A 17,166-nucleotide genomic window follows, 5' to 3' on the forward strand; every position below is an offset into this window, starting at 1 on the left:
AATGTGAAACATGTGCTCATGAGCACAGGGCCTTTCCCTTAATAATTTTCAAACAAAATGGCTCCTCTTTATTATATCAGAATATGTATACTAATATCACCGATCTTCTAACATTTTTCAGCTTTCCTTAACACACGCATACACACACACATAAAATTTATAATTATTTCATAAAGATTGTAACTTTCAGAAGAAGCCATATACTTTAAGGTGTTTTGTTAAGTGGGAAAAACTGTTGGATTTGTGTATTGGTGTTGTGTAATTTTGTTCCTTAGTTGCCCTTTGTTTAAAAGTGAAAGTCTTGTTCAAATAAGAAGGAACACCAGTTATGGCCAAACAAAGGCATGTTAACAATAAGGGAAATTAAAAATATATTTGAGAAGAATATTGCTAAAAACATTCAGATATACAATTTTTAAAAGTACTTTAAATACACCAGAAGCAGAAAACCAGCCACTAGGCTTTAAAACATCTATATGCGCCCCCTCGCCCAGTTGGTGCGGAGGTTTGGGCTGGGTTGTCATCAATACGCGGATGACACCCAACTTTTTCTGTTGATGGACGGCCGGCCAGACACGGCCCCAGACAATCTGGCCAGAGCTTTGGAGGCTGTGACGGCATGGTTGAAACAGAGCAGGCTGAAATTGAACCCAGTGAAGACGGAGGTCCTGCAGCTGGGACGGGGGCTGCCAGATGTTGGGATCCAGCTCCCTGCCCTGGATGGGACACCACTGGCAACTTTGCCAGTGGTAAAGAGTCTGGGTGTGTTCCTGGATGCCTCCCTATCGATGGAAGCCCAGGTCATGGCAGTTGCCAAGTCTGCATTTTTCCATCTTCGTCAGATCAGGCAACTTGCCCCCTACCTGACGCCCCAGGACCTGGCTACAGTGATCCATGCAACGGTCACCTCCAGGCTAGATTACTGTAACTCACTCTACGCTGGGCTACCCCTGGGCCTGATCCGGAAACTACAACTGGTCCAGAATGCGGCGGCACGGGTCCTGACTGGTATACCTTACCAGTCACACATCACACCTGTCCTGCGCCAGCTGCACTGGCTTCCAGTTGAATTCCGAATCAGGTTCAAAGTGTTGGTTCTTACCTTTAAAGCCCTGAGTGGGTTGGGACCGGCATATCTTCGGGACCGCCTCTCCCTGTACGTTCCCCGGAGATCGCTCCGATCAGCGAATAAATATTTACTTGTGGTCCCCGGCCCTAAGGAAGCCCGCCTCGCTTCAACCAGGGCCAGGGCTTTTTCAGTCCTGGCCCCAGCCTGGTGGAACGCTCTGTCAATGGAAACCCGGGCCCAGCGGGACATATTATCGTTCCGCCGGGCCTGTAAGACAGAGCTGTTCCGCCAGGCGTTTGGTGATTGAAGGGGGCGGTGCCATGTCGGCCTCCCACCTTTGGGGTGGGGAAGGTTCTCCCCACCACTGCACCTTGTTAATTTGTTTTATTATTTGTATATTGATTTTAGTTTTTGTTTTTATCAATTTTAACTGTTCACCGCCCAGAGCCCCTGGGATGGGCGGTATATAAATTGAATAAATAAATAAATAAATAAATAAAACAGGAGCCCTGTGGCGCAGAGTGGTAAGCAGCAGTAACTGCAGCCCAAGCTCTGCTCACGAGTCACGACTTGTTTGATCCTGGCGGAATCCGGGTTCAAGTAGCTGGCTCAAGGTTGACTCGACCTTCTATCCTTCCAAGGTCGATAAAATGAGTACCCAGTTTCCTGGGGGTAAAGTGTAGATGACTGAGGAAGGCAATGATAAACAAAAAGTCCCCATAACAAAAAGTCTGCCAAGAAAACATCGTGATGTGACATCCCCCCCGCCCCCCGTGGGTCAGTAATGACTCGGTGCTTGCACCTTTACCTGGGCTTTAAAAAGGGAGTAAACAGACTCATGGAGGAAAGTTCAATCAATGGTTTGTAGCCAAAGTTAATACAAGGAACCCCAAATCCAGTTAATCTCTGAATATCGGTGCCAGGAGACATCATCAGCAGAAGGCCTTGGCCTTTATGGCCTGTTCGTTGGCCCTCCAGGGAACTGGTTGACCACTGTATGAAATAGGAGGCTGGACTTAACTGAAGAAACAGAAAGGGGAAGAGACTTGAGAGATTAGGGCCATGTATTTGCTGCTTGGGTGACCTATGCTTCTTCATATTAGGAAAAAAGGGTGTGCAACTGGGACACAACATTGGGCAGCGAGCGGAGCGGAGAACACCCCACAGGTGCATATGAGTGAAGGTATCTGGTGCATATTAAGCAATAAATACTAACTCAGTCAAAAATATAGTTGACCCTCCCTAAGCAATAATAAAAGTCTTGATCCCCCCTCCCCATTCCAATTCTTACACTTTCCCCACATTGTCCCCATTGAATTTATCCCTTCTTCTGTCTCAACCATATTGAGGCCTCATTGCTTCTATTTCCTTCTTTCTGTCTACTCCACAAGATTGATCTAGCCTTTCTGATTTCTTTCTGGGGTCCCCTTTTTTCCTGGTAGGCTCCCATGCTCTTAAAAACAGAGACACTTTTTATCAGGACCATCCACAGTATCAGTGTCCAAGTGTTCCAAATTGTGTAGAATGATTTATTACTTAGTCTGCATGCACAATATAAAAAAACAAAAAAGAGAGGAAGATGTTAGATCATGCCATGGCAGAAAAGGCCCCCGACTTCAGTTGTCTTAAAATAGAATATAGGATGTGTTTAATCTATAGCCAGAGCTTGTATGTAGAGTAACAGAACTACTTGCAATGTTATGCTTTTAAAACTGTGTTGACAGGAAGAAAGGCAACAGCTGTTGTTTTCTCCAGTGTGTGTATATGTTATGTGCCGTCAAACTGTCACCGACTTATGGCGACCCTATGAATGAAAGACCTCCAGAATGTTCTATTGTTAACAGACTTGCTCAGATCTTGCAAACTAGAGGGCATGGCTTCCTTTATTGAATCAAGCCATCTCATTTTAGGTCTTCCTCTTTTCCTCCTGCCTTCCAGTTTTTCCAGAGGGTCTTGTCTTCTTAAGATGTGACGAAAGTAAGAGCCTCAGTTTTGTCATTTTACCTTCTAGGGAGAATTCAGACTTGATTTAATCTAGAGCCCACTTATTTGTCTTTTTGGCTGTCCACAGTATCTGCAAAACTATCCTCCAGCACTCCATTTCAAATTGATCAATCCTCTTCCTGTCAGCTTTCTTCACCATCCAACTTTCACATACATACACAGTAATGGAGAATACCATCGTTTGGATTATCTTGATCTTGGTCCCCAGACAGAAATCCTTATCTTTAAGGATCTTCTATAGTTCCCTCATGGCTGCTCTTCCAAGTCTCAGTCTTCTGATTTCTTCATTGCAGCCTCCCTTTTGGTTGATAATTGAGCCAAGGAATAGAAAATCTTGAACCATTTCAATTTTCTCATTGTCAACTTTAAAATTGTGTAATTCCTCACTAGTCATTACTTTTCTCTTCTTGATGTTCAGCTGTAATTCTGCTTTGGTGCTTTCTCCTTTAACCTTCATCAGTAGTAATTTCAAGTCTTCACTATTTTCTGCCCGTAATGTGGTATCATCTGCATATCTTAAGTTAATGTTCCTTCCACCAGTGTTCACTCCCACTTCTTCTGAATCTACTCCGGCTTCCCTTAGAGGTTGTTTTGCATAGAGGTTGAACAGGTAGGGAGGTAATATGCATCCTTGTCTGACACCCTTGCCAACTGGAAACCATTATGTTTCCACATATTCTGTCCTAACAGTATTCTCTAGTCCAGAGTCCAGGTTATGCATCAAAACAATCAGATGTTGTGACACCATTTCTTTTTAATAGTAAAGAATCCAGTAGCACCTTTATGCCTAACCAACTTTATTGTAGCATAAGCTTTCGAGAATCACAGCTCTCTTCATCATGCATCTGACGATGAGAGCTGTGGTTCTTGAAAGCTTATGCTACAATGAAGTTAGTTAGTCTTAAAGGTGCTACTGGACTCTACTATTTTACAACTACAGACTACACGGCTAATTCCTCTGGATCTATGCCCATTTCTTCTAACACTATCCATAGCTTTTCATGATCCACACAGTCAAAAGCTTTACTGAAATCTATTAAAACATAGGCTGATTTTCTTCTGAAATTCCCTGGTATGTTCCATTAGCTATCATAAATTTGCAATGGGGTCTATAGTGCTTTCCTGAATCCAGCGTGAACATCTGGCATTTCTCATTCCATATATGGTAAGAGTCTTTGCTGTAGAATTTTGAGCATCAGTTTGCTTGCATGGGAAATTAATGCAATGGTCCAATAGTTGCTGCACTCTTTGGCATCCCCTTTTTTTGGAATTGTAATGTAGACTAAGCGTTTCCAGTCTGTGGGTCATTGTTTTGTTTTCCATATTTGTTGACAGATTCTTGTTAAGATTTCGATGGACTCAGTTTCTGTAGCTTGAAACGGCTCTATTGGTATCCCATCTACATCAGGTGCTTTGTTTCTCCCAATTGCTTTGAGCACAACTTCACTTTCTAAAATGTCTGGTTCTTCATTGTTCTCCAGTATAATGTGGAAAACGTTTGTTCTTTTACTGCCCTTTAAATGCACAAGAGCCCTGCTTGAACCAAAGGCGAACATGTAAAACGTTGTTAGTGGGAAGCAGATATTTACTCCATCAAAGCCCAACCGGAGAAACAGAAAGGGGATAAGACTTGTGGGGCTATTTCAGATATTTGAATTGCTTTGGTATGGTTACTTGTAAAGAAATGCACTCTGCACATGCTTGGAGAAAATTTCTTAATTTATTGCTATTCATTTATGATAATGATAATATGTACACCCCAAGGTCACATGGAAAGGGTGCCCCGCTCCCAAATCTCACTACCCGAAATCCATTTTAAGATTGGACCATTTGGGGGGTGAACCAGTGGCCTCAGGCATTTAGAGCATATACTTCCCTTTTTCCATTGGCCGCTCCCACTGGGACTGCAATCAGGTTTTCCACAAAACTGAATGAAATCCTGCTTTCAAGTCATAGTTGACTTACGGCGACCCCTGGTGGGGTTTTCATGGCAAGAGACTAACAGAGGAGGTTTGCCATTGCCTGCCTCTGCAACCCTGGTCTTCGCTGGAGGTCTCCACCCAATTACTAAGCAAGTACTAATTACTAAGGCTGACCCTGCTTAGCTTTTGAAATCTGACGAAATCAGGCACTCCTGGGTTAGCCAGACTAGAGCCCGCAACAAAACGAAGAGGAACTAAAGCCGCCTCACGCAAGTGCCAGCTCTGCGCGCTACCACCTCTCTCTCTCTCTCAGCTACACGGACAACTTCCAGAGCTCCCGCAGGGTTATTACAAGTTAGCAAGAAAGCCACGACATTCCCGCTCGCCCGCCCCAACGTTGCACTGGCTTCCCGAGACTCTTCGAACAGTCTCCAGTCATGAACTCGAAAAGCGCCTGAGTCGCGCGGGCTCGAACTGCCAGGCAGCCCGTTACTTCTCCCGCCTTCCTTCTCGTAGGAAGCAAGACATCCCGGCAGCTGCAGTCCCGCCTTCGCGGAGGTTACTCTGCCTCCATCTAGCGGTAGCCCAGGGCAGAAACCGGAAAGCCGGGGGTGGGATCTACTTTGCTGGGGCCTGGCGGGTTCAGCGGCGTCGTTTTGCTCGCCTCCTTATGGCTGGAGCGCTCAGGTTGCTTGGGCCGCGTCTGGGCTGGAGATTCGCGGCTGCAGCAGAACCCCTTTACTCCAGCGGGTAGGTGCAAAGCCCGAAGGGGTCTGCCTCCAGTGGGGAGACCTTGGCGCCTGGAACTGGTGGTGGGAAGAGGCGGAGCAGCTCAAGGTCTTCTTTTCAGACTATCGGCAGCTATGTTTAGGGCTGACCGCTCCACCCACTCCCAGTCTGGGCTTCTGTCCCTTTAATAGCTTCATCATGTCAGGCAAAAGTTCAGCTGCTCAGATTCATCCCAGCTCTTCCGCTTTATTTTATTAATCACGTTTTTAAATTCCACTTTGTTTCCTAGCAACTTGGAACTCGTGGTTCTTTTCGCCGTCCATTTCTCCTCACAACAACCCTGTGAAGTAGGCAGAGTTGAACGAGGAGGATTAATACGGCGTTGCATTGGGGATTTAAATATGGGTCTCCCCGATTTTGTCTAAGAATGACTCTAACCACTATGTGACATTGTATGTCTTCATTTTGTGAATACATTTCTGGCTGACTTCGGGCTGTACAGGATTTCAACCTTACCTTCTGTTGCCAAGGTATGAGAGAGGTTACTGGGACAGATCAGTGCCCAGAAATTCTGATCCCTTAGCTATCATTAGTGGAAAGGTTGCTCTCTCTCTCTCTCTCTCTCTCTCTCTCTCTCTCTCTCTCTCTCTCTCTGTGTATGTGTGTGTCTATGTGTGTGTGTCCACTGTAGAATATGTGCTGTAATAACAAAAAGTGGCCCCTGAGTATGTGCAAAGTATATTTCTATCGATACTGAGCAACCACAGCCATTTTCTGTGCATCTGCAGTTAGAAGACCAGGTTTCCAGAAAAAAGGATTCAGTCCCTGGCAAGTATGAGCCGCCATGAGTTATAATCTGCAACGCCTACTATTTAATCCTGGGGCCATTTCAAATATTTGGGTTGCTTGGCAATAAGCACACTCTGCACATGCTCTTTATTTTGTGATAATGATATCTCACCTTTAAAAAAATACCTCAATGTGTCTAACAAGTACAAACTGGTGAAAACAGAACTCCCTCCTCTGTCCCACAGAATGGCAGGCTGCTAATGGGGTTGGGATGGGTTTTTTTGGTTGGGCAGACTGTTTGCTCTTTCCAACAGAAGGTACTTTCTCCCTCTCTCTTTCTTCATTACATATTTGAGGCCTGACTTTGGCACTGAACATAGGCTGAGCCCTGGTCATATTAAACGTTCAAGGTTTTGGTTCTAACCTTTAAGGCCCTTAGCAAACTGGGACTGGCATACCTGCAGGACTGCCTCTCACCGTATGTTCCCCAGAGGGAGCCCCACTCAGCAGACAAACATCTGCTTGTGATCCCTGGCCCTAAGGAGGTTTGCCTTGCCTCAACCAGGTCCAGGGTGTTTTCGCCCCTTGCACCTATCAGGTGAAACTGTGGAGACCCGGGTTCAGCAGGATTTGCACTCATTTCACCGGGCCTGTAAGACAGAGATGTTCCTCCAGGCATATGGTGGTTGAGGTGGGCGAGCCACCCATCCAGCCTCCTGCCATAGGGGGACGCAAATCCCCCTGGTTTCTGCTGCTATAACAACTGATCACTCTGTCTCATGGGCTCTGTCAGTGTTGGAGAGATGTTGCAGTATCTGTGCACGGCTGTCTTAATGATATTTATTGTGATTTTACTCTTATGCTACTATGTTTTAAATTTTGTATTGTAATCTACTCAGAGCCTGCTTGCGGGTGGGCGAACTAAAAAATCGAATGAATGAATGAATGAATGGCCAAGTGGAAGGTATCAGTTTGGCTCTGATGCCCATGTGGCCGTGCTCCAAAAAGTCTTGAGTAGAATAGCCCAGAATGTGGACATGGTAGTGGGGTGGAGCCAGTCATTGTCGATGAAACTAGTCTTTGGTCCCAAAGGCGTCAAAGAGCTTGGATTGGGGTGCAACTCCCCTGCCTATTCTAATATGAAGAGAAGTTCTAAAATGAATCTGTCTCCTGTCACTCTTTGAACCCTTGTTTTGGGCATCGCCAGCAGAGGATCTTGGGGTTTCATGCCATAGTGTGTTAATACTAAGATTCCACTGAGTTTCTGTGGTCAGGACTTGGGCCTTGAAATTGTAGTCAGTGCTGGGGCTTATCCAGGAATTTGTGAAGTAATAAGATCGTGACTCTGAAAATACCACTACTAACCATAGCCAGTGTCCACACATTTTGAATGAGGGAGCAGGTATTCTAGGTCAAAGAACGTAGCTCTCAGCGAGCGCAGAAGTTTTTGAAATCCACCCTTGGGTTCAAGAGTCATACAAGGAAAGTGTTAAATACTTTTGAGTGAGTACATAATCGCTGTAATGTTCCTAGTCACATGCAATGAGATTGTGGCATTTTCAGTCCCACTTGAAAGAGTTTTGTGCTTTCACTAAGATCCTAATTATACATTATATATTCCTTGTGCCCCGCCCCCATCCCAGCCCTCTCACCAGTCCTGTTGACCAGAGACACACTGTGTGCTCTGAACTTATTTCTCATGCTTGTGAGGGCCTGATTTGGATTGGGACCATGGCATGCGGGGAAAGGGAAATTAATACCCGCTGTACCATTTTCCTGACTCGAAATGGCCTCCTCAAGGAACTGTTATTTGCCCAGTTGGGAAACTTATGTATACTGGTTACACTTAAATTTCCCCAAGGGGGAAATGGCTCCCAGGGCTGTTTCAGGTCAGGAAAATGGTGCAAGGGGAAGTTTTAAGACCCATGCCTGGGGGGAAAGTTTCAAACACAGAACCCTCCAGTTCATCTGGTCAACAGGACCAAGGTGGGGGCCCAAGGACCTACATACTGTATAGTTAGGACCTCAGATTTCTCTTTTATCCCCGCTTATCAGTTAAGGCCTATCTCCTCCAGAGTCACTGTTAATTGCTGCCTGCTAAAGATCATTTGACATGGAATTGTAAACACTGCTTAATCACTCTAGACAGTTAAAGGCTGAAGTATTACCCACACCCCCATTTCCTTTTCTATATCTGCTTTACAGTTGCAGTGGAAGAGTAAGATTTGGGTCTAATAGCACCTTAAAGCCAGTTCTGTGTAGTGGTTAGGAGCGCAGGACTGTAATCTGGAGAGCCAGGTTTGATTCCCCAGTCCTCCACTTGAAGCCAGCTGGGTGACCTTGGGCTAGTCACAGCTCTCTGGAGCTCTCTCAGCCCCACGCACCTCACAGGGTGTTTTGTTGTGGGGATAATAATGGCATACTTTGTAAACCGCTCTGAGTGGGCATTAAGTTGTCCTGAAGGGCAGTATATAAATCGAATGTTGTTGTTGTTGTTGTTAAAGCCAACTAGATTTCTAGGGTATGAGCTTTCGAGAGTGAGAATTCCCTTTATCAGAAAAGAGTGGAAAAAAGAAAGGGGCTCTTATAATCCAGGCAGAGGGTGGGAGGGAATCTGTGGGAATTCCCACAGTTGAAGTGGGAATCTTTTTATTTTTACTGGTATTTTCAGTTACAGCACATCATCCTTTCAATCATAGTATCCCTAATATTAGGGCAAAGTGCCACGAGATGATCTTGTGGTAATGTAAATCGAGTCTCTTGTATCTTTTCCACACTCATGTTGTTGACAGGCAGCCTCAACGAGGTCACCGCCTCACACCTTCAGATGATGAGATGTACCAGAAGACAACCATCCAGTCCTTGGAAAGAGAATCCAAAGACATCATGTTTGTTGAAGGTTACACTAGCCGGGGCTTCACCATCAGTGGCAACGGGGTGATCGGGCCCTGCGCCATCTTGCCACGAGCCATCCTCCAGTGGAATGTGAGTGTGTAGAGTTTCAACCCCTGAGTGATCCTGACCTGGATCTATGCTATGGTAACATCAAAACTTGACTATTGTAATGCATTATACATTGGTTTCCCATCTGAGGAGGCTCCAAGTAGTGCAAAATGCTGCAGCTTGACTGTTAGAAGGAGCGAGCAGGAGCATCACTCCCAACCTACAGCCACTCCATTGGCTACCTGTCAGTTACTGTACTCAATTCAAGGTATTGGTTATTACATACAAAGCTCTTCATGGCCTTGGCCCAGCATACCTTCGGGACCACCTCCCTCCCTATGTCCCACCACAGCAGCTTTGCTCATCTGAACAGGGTCTCTTGCAGGTGCCAGCCTGCACATGGGTGAAATCAACAGCAGCCCACACACGGGTTTTCTCTGTGGTGGCCCCTACCCTATGGAACAGCCTGCCCGAGGAGGTCAGGAGAGCCCCCACATTCCTGGCTTTCCGCAAACAATGCAAAACTGAATTGTTCAAAAAGGCTTTTTTCTCAGCTAGGAGGGTAGTATTGTAGAGAGGAGGTCTCAGATGTTTTGCTAATGAGTTAGGAACCATAGACTTCACCATTATACCGCCTTACATATTATCTGTTGCTTTAAATTTGTACTCCTATGTACTACCTGTGCTTCATGTTGTTTAATGTCAGTCCTAGAATTACGTGCTGTTTCAGCAATTCCTCAACCCCATACTGGATCTTTGCTAGTACTATGTCTTTGTAAACTTACGTTAATTTACCCCATAACATTGTTTATGGAAATTTTCATGACACTGTATTCATTTATCCTATGACATTGTTTATGGAAATGTCCTTGACACTGTATGAAAATGCCTACCCTTGTTCTTGCTACTGATTGTACTAATCTCACACTATGTAATCCGCCTTGAGTCTCAGTGAGAAAGGCAGACTATATATGACATAAATAAATAAATAATAAATAAGCTCAGGACTGAAGCTTGGTTTGTACATGCAGAAGAATGAAGGCGCGGAATATTCTAGGGTGGACTGTGCTGCTTCAGAAAGTGGGTGGTTGATCACATTTTGGAATGCTCCCCCATGTTCAGAACTCCCTAAAAATTGAAAACCAGTACAACAGATAAAGAGAGGGGAAAATGTGAGGGAACGTTCAAAGCCGGAATCCACCACCCATAGTCTGAAGAGTGCCCCCCCCTTGCCCTGCATTTTGTAAACTGGCCCAAAGCTGGCATGGCTCTGTATCCTACCCCAGTCTGGACAGGAGAAATGGCAGGTACTTTTCTGGCTGCCCTCCTCTCCATATGCAGGTCAATAAGGATGAGGAAAGGAAGCAAGGCCTTGTCAAATATGGAAGGATCTACAGCCTGTTTTCTTGAAAAAAAGCATCTGTTGAACTAGACTACTGCCATGTGTGAGAGATGGAGGAAGGTTTCCACTAGGGGTGTGCACCCCAAAAAGATTCAGGTTTCGAAAAAAAAAAATCAGAAAAAACTGAATCCCAAAACAGCAAGCCACTTCAGGTTCAGGTATTTAAATCACTTCAGGATTATTAGGGAAGATTTGGCCATTGTTTCCAATGGGAAACTCTGCTCCTGGTTATCCGGGGGGGGGCATTTTCTTCCCTAATAATCCCAAATTTGCAGGGGACCATCTCCTAACCTTCCTCTCATGGCCCCCCAAGTTTCAGGGAGATTGGAAAGAAGGTGCCCCTAATTTTTTCTTAGTGTGATACTCGGATGTGAAGGTTGGTCCTCATAGGGAACAATGGAGATTAGCGGTGGATAGGGGCATCTTCTTTGGAGGGCCATAATGTGGCCCCTGAAGTCCAGTCTCCCTGAAACTTGGGTGGTTGTGAGAGAAGGGTTAGTAGAGGGATCCCTGCAGGTTTGGTGCATTTTCCTTGCAAAATGCCACCCCCAGCCACCTAGGAACCTCCCCCCCCCAATTTCCCCCATAGGGAATAATGGGGATCGGCGGTGGATAAGGGCACCTTCTTTTGGGAGCCATAACATGCCCCCCCCCCCGAAGTCAAATTTCCCTGAAACTTCGGGGTTCTTGAGAGGACAGGCAGGAGTAAGTCCCCTGCAAATTTGGTGCATTTTGCTTGAAAATTACCACCCCCAACCACCTTGAAACCCCCACTAGCAGCAGAAGCACTGTTTCCTGTTGGCGTTCCTTAGGAACAGCAAGGGAAAGACTGCTTCTGTGCTACCCAAGCTTAACGAAGCGTCCTGAAGCATTTCAGTAAACTTTGCTTTGGCATTCCCGAATTGCTTCAGCAATGATGAGGCTGATTTGGGAATGCCAAAACATTCCAAATCGGGCCCGACCCAGCTTAAAAACCCAGATCTGGAACCCAAAGCGCACATCCCTAGTAGCCGGTTGTACAGCTTTAAACTGCATGTTTACTAGCTGTGGTCAGGAAAATGGCTGCCTAAAATGTTGGAGATTGGTTTTCTGCAACCGCCCCCCCCCCCAAAAAAACCAAAAAAATAAAAATCAGTGCTGAAGGCAACTTATAGAAGGAATTATTAAGGCATTGAATTAAAACCATAAACAACACAATATGAAAACAGATAAGTTGCCTGCTTCTTTTAGGTGTCTTTATTGTAAAAATGTGCTCAAAAGCAATCAAAGCAAGCAGATTTTTTAAAACCTAATAGCAGCATAAGATGATAAAAGTTGCGTAAAATCGTGCTCTCAGGCTCTAGGCTATAATAGAGCTAATGCATGCAATTGTTCAGGGAATGGCTAGACGGGCATTTGCCGGCTGGTAGCGCTTTAGGGAACAAGCCCACTTGCCTTAAGGCCAAGAGGTGGGGCTAAGTGAATCACTGGGCTTTTCTCACTCCTCCCTTCGTTTTTATGTGACCCCTTGACCTCTCTCCTACGTTTCTTCCAGGTTGGCACACACAAGGACATCACGGCTGAGAGTCTTGCACTATTCCGCCTGCTGGAGCCCAGGATAGGTACATGTGCAGATCCCAGATAGCTTCCTTCCATTATGGATGTTGCGTGTGCTGGGAATAGATGAGGTTTGCCAGTACTGGACTGGACTAATCTAAGTTTTGATTTAGTCGTTGCCTAGAAGTTCATGCTGTCAAAATGCATGCATGAAAGCTTTCATTTTTTAAAAAAAATTCTCCCTCCACTTTCTTTGCTGCTGCCTTTTCATGTGAATCTGGTGACGGCAATCAGACGCCACGTTGCTGAGCATCATTTCTTTATCTTTACCCACAAGATGGCTGAGCTGGGCTGGAAGGCAATGTTTGTTGTTTGGATGTTGTCATGTAGCTTGAGCCTAGTGGCTACATGGAATCATCATGAAGCCACGTGTCTGATGGGTAAAGAAAAATATGTGCCCAGCAGAGAATATGACGGCTGCTGCTAGTAAATGGGTTTAATACTTCATTGTAGTTTACGTATCCCCTCCCATCACAGATTTAGCTTGTGAAAAGGGTAGTGATGTTAGCATTTCAGCTCAGCCCTGCTAAAAATGGGCTTATATATACTGCTCTTTCTCCAAAGAGCTCAGAAGAGCTTACATGTGATCCGCAGGCTATATAGGGGGCCAGTCCTGGCTCGGCTTCCGCAGCAGGCCTGCAGTATGTGCTTTTAGTTCAGTTTTGTTTGTTTGTTTGTTAAAAGCAGTGCTTGGTGAACCTGAATTGTATGGGGGAATTGCACTAGGGGAAGTGGCAATCCTAAGCAGGTCTACTTAGAATTCTATTCAGTGGGATTTATTTTCAGGAAAATGTTTTTGTCCACCTACACTATTCAGCTCTAGGTACTGATATCAGAATTACAGTCAGCCATCTAGTGCAAGGGGAAGTTCTGTACTGGGATAACCCAAATGCAGATGAACAAATAAGCCATGATATGCTGATATAATTCCATTGAATTGACTTACTTAGGGCACAGTTTGAACTTTCAAGGGGCATCTGCTGTTATTCCACACGTACCTGTATGAAGTTGCCTTTTGTGAAAGGCCACTCCCTACTAATTTGAGAACAAGCAACAAGCAGATGCAGTTTTATGTGTGCGTTTTGCATGAAAATTGTGTGCACGGGTGCCAAAGCCCTGATCACCTTGCCCCTCTGCCTTTCAGTGCCACCCAGTACCTTAAGTGTTTTTTATTTTTTTTTACAAATGCTGAGATTCACGCACACACAGGATGCTGAATTTTACAGCCACCACCAGCCTTGTAAATAAGTCTATAAAACATATTAACCAACAAACACATATACCTGCTTGCCTGAACATACCCAGACTAGTTACATACTGCCTTTAAAAAACTGACTTTAATGAAGTGTCTTTGGCTGGTTGCCTGGAGGCAGTTTTTACTCATCACAGGTGATTGTGGCCTGTTAAATAGCTTGGCCAAATCCAATTTCCAGGCTCATATGGAATGATCACAGAATATAGATCACTCTGGCAGTAAGCAGTCAGAAATGAGACAGTGGACAGGATTCATAGTCTGGTCAGAGCCACATCTATGTCTGCCTGTTGCCAAGCTAGTTAGTTATAACTTTCACCGTCAGTCCTTAAAGGGTTCACAGGGACTGAAGCATGTCAAGTACAGAAGTTAAGCTGGGGTGATATACCTTCTTCTCGGTGTCCATAGAAATCGTGGTACTGGGGACAGGAGACAAGGTGGAGCGGCTGGATCCTGCTGTCATTAAGTTAATGCGTCAGTGTGGGATTGCTATAGAAGTACAGGACACGGTAAGAGATGGGGGGAACTGTGATGTGGGATGTGTTGTAGGATTGAGTGCACTGGGTTTTCAGTTTCACAGAGACTATCTGAAGCCTCTGTGTAGGAGCCGTGAAATCTTTCATGTTCAGACTTAGGTTTAAGGTTTCTAGCCCTTAGTTGTGTGTATGTGGGTGGAGGGGGGGGGGAGCTTTTGGAAATGCCTGCAAATCACATGCACACTGAAACACCCGCACAGACCACTGTGGCCATAGCCTCCTTCCCACATTAGGATTTCGCACTGTCAGAAGTCTGGTTTGTGTTTTGTTTCTTCTCCGAGGACTAATAGAATCCCCCTTTCTTCTAAGTGCGTATTGATGCCTTGGCAACAGGAATAATCAGCTGCTTAAGCTGTGTAAGGCTTTTACTCTCCCTTAGTGGTTTTGAAAACAGAAAGGGCGGGGGGGGGCAGGGAATGGACACACTTAAATTTGCGTATTAGTTCCTTTCATATTACAGCCTGTTGCTCAGAGGTGCTTTACTCTCTGTGGCAGTTGTAGTTTGCCTTGGCCCAGCTTTCTCCCTGTATCTCATTCCTTTGTCTGCTTGCTTTCACAGCCCAATGCCTGTGCAACCTTCAACTTCTTAACAAATGAGCGGCGAGTGACAGCTGCAGGCCTCATTCCCCCTCCTGGTATCAGAGAGGACAGTGGTGCGGCAGTTGGCTGAGACTCTGTGGGTAAGACTATGAGTAGGAAGAGAGACTGTCAGCACCAAGAAGAGTGTTCATCAAGTTTTCTGCCGCTTTCTTAATGGCTGTGGCTGGGGGCCACTCATGTTTGAGGCTGACGGATGAGAGAACTTTGCCACACCTTCCTCCAGCCGTGAGGTGTATAACATTAGTATTGGAGCATGAACTATACAGAGGAAGATCAGAATAAACTTGAAGCCACATAACTCAGCCTTCCTGTTGGTTGTTTTGCTTCTGTTCATAAAAGGAACAGGAACCAATTATCTCTCTGCTCCTGAGAACCTACAGCTGATATCTTTCTTACAGGTTGAAAGATTTTTGTTGGAGAGAAGAAACAGACATCTTAAATTAGGCTGTTTAATTCTGAAAGTGATCACTCAACTGTTTGCTTTAGGAAGCTCTTTGGTTTGGAAACCACCTATAATTTCTACAGGTGCAAGAAGGGGAGTGATTTTTCCTCCTCTCCCCCCCCCCCATTCTTGGAGCAACATTTCAGGAGGGTTTGTGGGGGGGATTGGTAAAATTCCTTCCTTGTGCCTCCAGAAATTTTAGATATAATCCAAGATCTACAGCTGGGATTCTATTCCACCTCTTCTGAGCTCTGTGTTTGCATGTCATTTTACTTAATTTTCAAAACCACCCTCTGAAAATAGACTTCTTATAAAGTATCTAAATCTGAGTTTCTGTTTAGCAACGATGGTGCACATCAGCCAGTTTGGTATGAGGGAACCAGAACAGTGTATATCCCCAATTGTTTGTGCATGTTTGGTAATTTGAGTATTGAGAGGAGATCGGGGTGGCATGGAGGTGCCACGGGAGTCCATAAGGGCCAGGGTGCAAAATTCTGACCAGAGAAGCTTTGTTTGCACAGCCCAGGTAAGATTGTCTTGGGACCATTTTCACACAATACAGCAAACCCAGATTTGACACTAAGTGTACAGGTTGCAAGCAGGCAGTCGCCCTCATGCCAACAGGTCTACATGATGCCACATACTTATTATATGCCTGAGAACTCAGATCACTTTGGTTCTATTGGGCTTTGTTGGTTTATCCTGTGTGGGAGCGGGACTTGCCCTTGGCTAGGGGTTGCCTTTGCTCGGAAAGCCTTGGCAATTTTTCCCCCATAGGGGCACCTTTTGTTCAGGGGCCCATAGAATTTGACCCCAGGGCCCAATTTTCCTGAAACTTGGGAGGGTCTTTAGTGGACAGGAAGGAATAGGTTCCCTGCAAATTTAGCAGTTTTTTTTTTTAAAAAACCTCCCTCCCCCAATAAATTCAGGATTCTTTAACTGGAGTAGAGAATCTAACCTGGGCTTCAAGGATACTAATTTTTTTTGTTATCCTTAAAACCTGGATTGGGATCATTTGAAATTTTTTTAGGTGCACACTCTTTCCACTTACCTTCTCTTGAAGTGCTTCATGGGCATGCTTAGGAGAGCCACCATGAGAAAGATGGAATAGGAAGACGACTGGTTTGCTAAACTAGGAGAACATTTCTTACATGGTGCATTATATGTAACTCTAGCTGGGAGCTGTTTGTGTGAGAGGCAAATTTATTTTTGGACAGGTTACTTGGATGGATGCCTGTTGTCTTTTTACTTTTGATAGTCTGTCACCTTGTGAGAAAGAAAAGTGACTTCTAAGTTACTTTTTATTTTTACTGTTGCTAAGAGTTCAAGTTATTAAGACTGGTGATTTTCTTCCAAGAGCTAAGAGTCAGGAGCTCCAGGTTGCCACAGATGTCAGTGATGTAAGGTAAGAGCACTAGAGCAAAAACTGTACATTTGGAGGAAAAAAGAAGGCCACAGATTTGATGGTTAGGGAAATGGGGATTTTAGTCAAGCTCATTTAAGCTTAATATAACAATTTTTCTCTGGTAGCTAGCTGTTTTGGTAATTCAATCTAAACATGCATACCTTGGTCACACATTTCATTTATGTAAGAACAAGTATTTGTGACTAAACACAGTTCTCCTTCTAGATGTGAGATTTAGTAGATATATTTATTATAACTAGGCCTGGTAGAAGAGCTATGAGTGACATAATAGGGTTGGTATGCAGGATTATTGCTTACAAACTATGTAAGGTGAGGGGGAGAATATGTACAAATAATAAAAGGGTAAACTTGGTGGAGCACCCAGGAAGAGGCTTCTCTGCAGGTGGTCGGAGAATACCTGTCCTAACCCAGCCAGCCCTTGGAAGCTGCTATGGGTAAAGACAGACCACATCCCTG

General features: G+C 44.9%; 1 protein-coding gene across 1 annotated transcript; it reads left to right on the forward strand.

Moving 5' to 3' along the window:
* The first annotated feature begins 5,620 nt into the window (after positions 1–5,620).
* On the forward strand, positions 5,621–15,144 carry NDUFAF3 (NADH:ubiquinone oxidoreductase complex assembly factor 3). The gene is made up of 5 exons (XM_054975241.1): positions 5,621–5,745; positions 9,306–9,498; positions 12,393–12,459; positions 14,115–14,215; positions 14,802–15,144. Exons 1-5 carry the CDS (start codon positions 5,666–5,668, stop codon positions 14,910–14,912), a joined length of 552 nt encoding a protein of 183 aa, XP_054831216.1. The 5' UTR covers positions 5,621–5,665; the 3' UTR covers positions 14,913–15,144.
* Positions 15,145–17,166: the final 2,022 nt, after the last annotated feature.

Source organism: Eublepharis macularius, chromosome 4 (assembly GCF_028583425.1).
Source record: "Eublepharis macularius isolate TG4126 chromosome 4, MPM_Emac_v1.0, whole genome shotgun sequence".
Taxonomy (NCBI): Eukaryota; Metazoa; Chordata; class Lepidosauria; order Squamata; family Eublepharidae; genus Eublepharis; species Eublepharis macularius.

What these genes read in the sequence shown, in the direction of transcription:
- NDUFAF3 (XM_054975241.1), top strand. Translation starts at nt 5,666, where the DNA reads ATGGCTGGAGCGCTCAGGTTGCTTGGGCCGCGTCTGGGCTGGAGATTC. An exon ending in GAGCCATCCTCCAGTGGAAT is followed by an intron (nt 9,499 to 12,392) that starts GTGAGTGTGTAG and finishes CGTTTCTTCCAG; the next exon opens with GTTGGCACACACAAGGACAT. An exon ending in CTATAGAAGTACAGGACACG is followed by an intron (nt 14,216 to 14,801) that starts GTAAGAGATGGG and finishes TTGCTTTCACAG; the next exon opens with CCCAATGCCTGTGCAACCTT.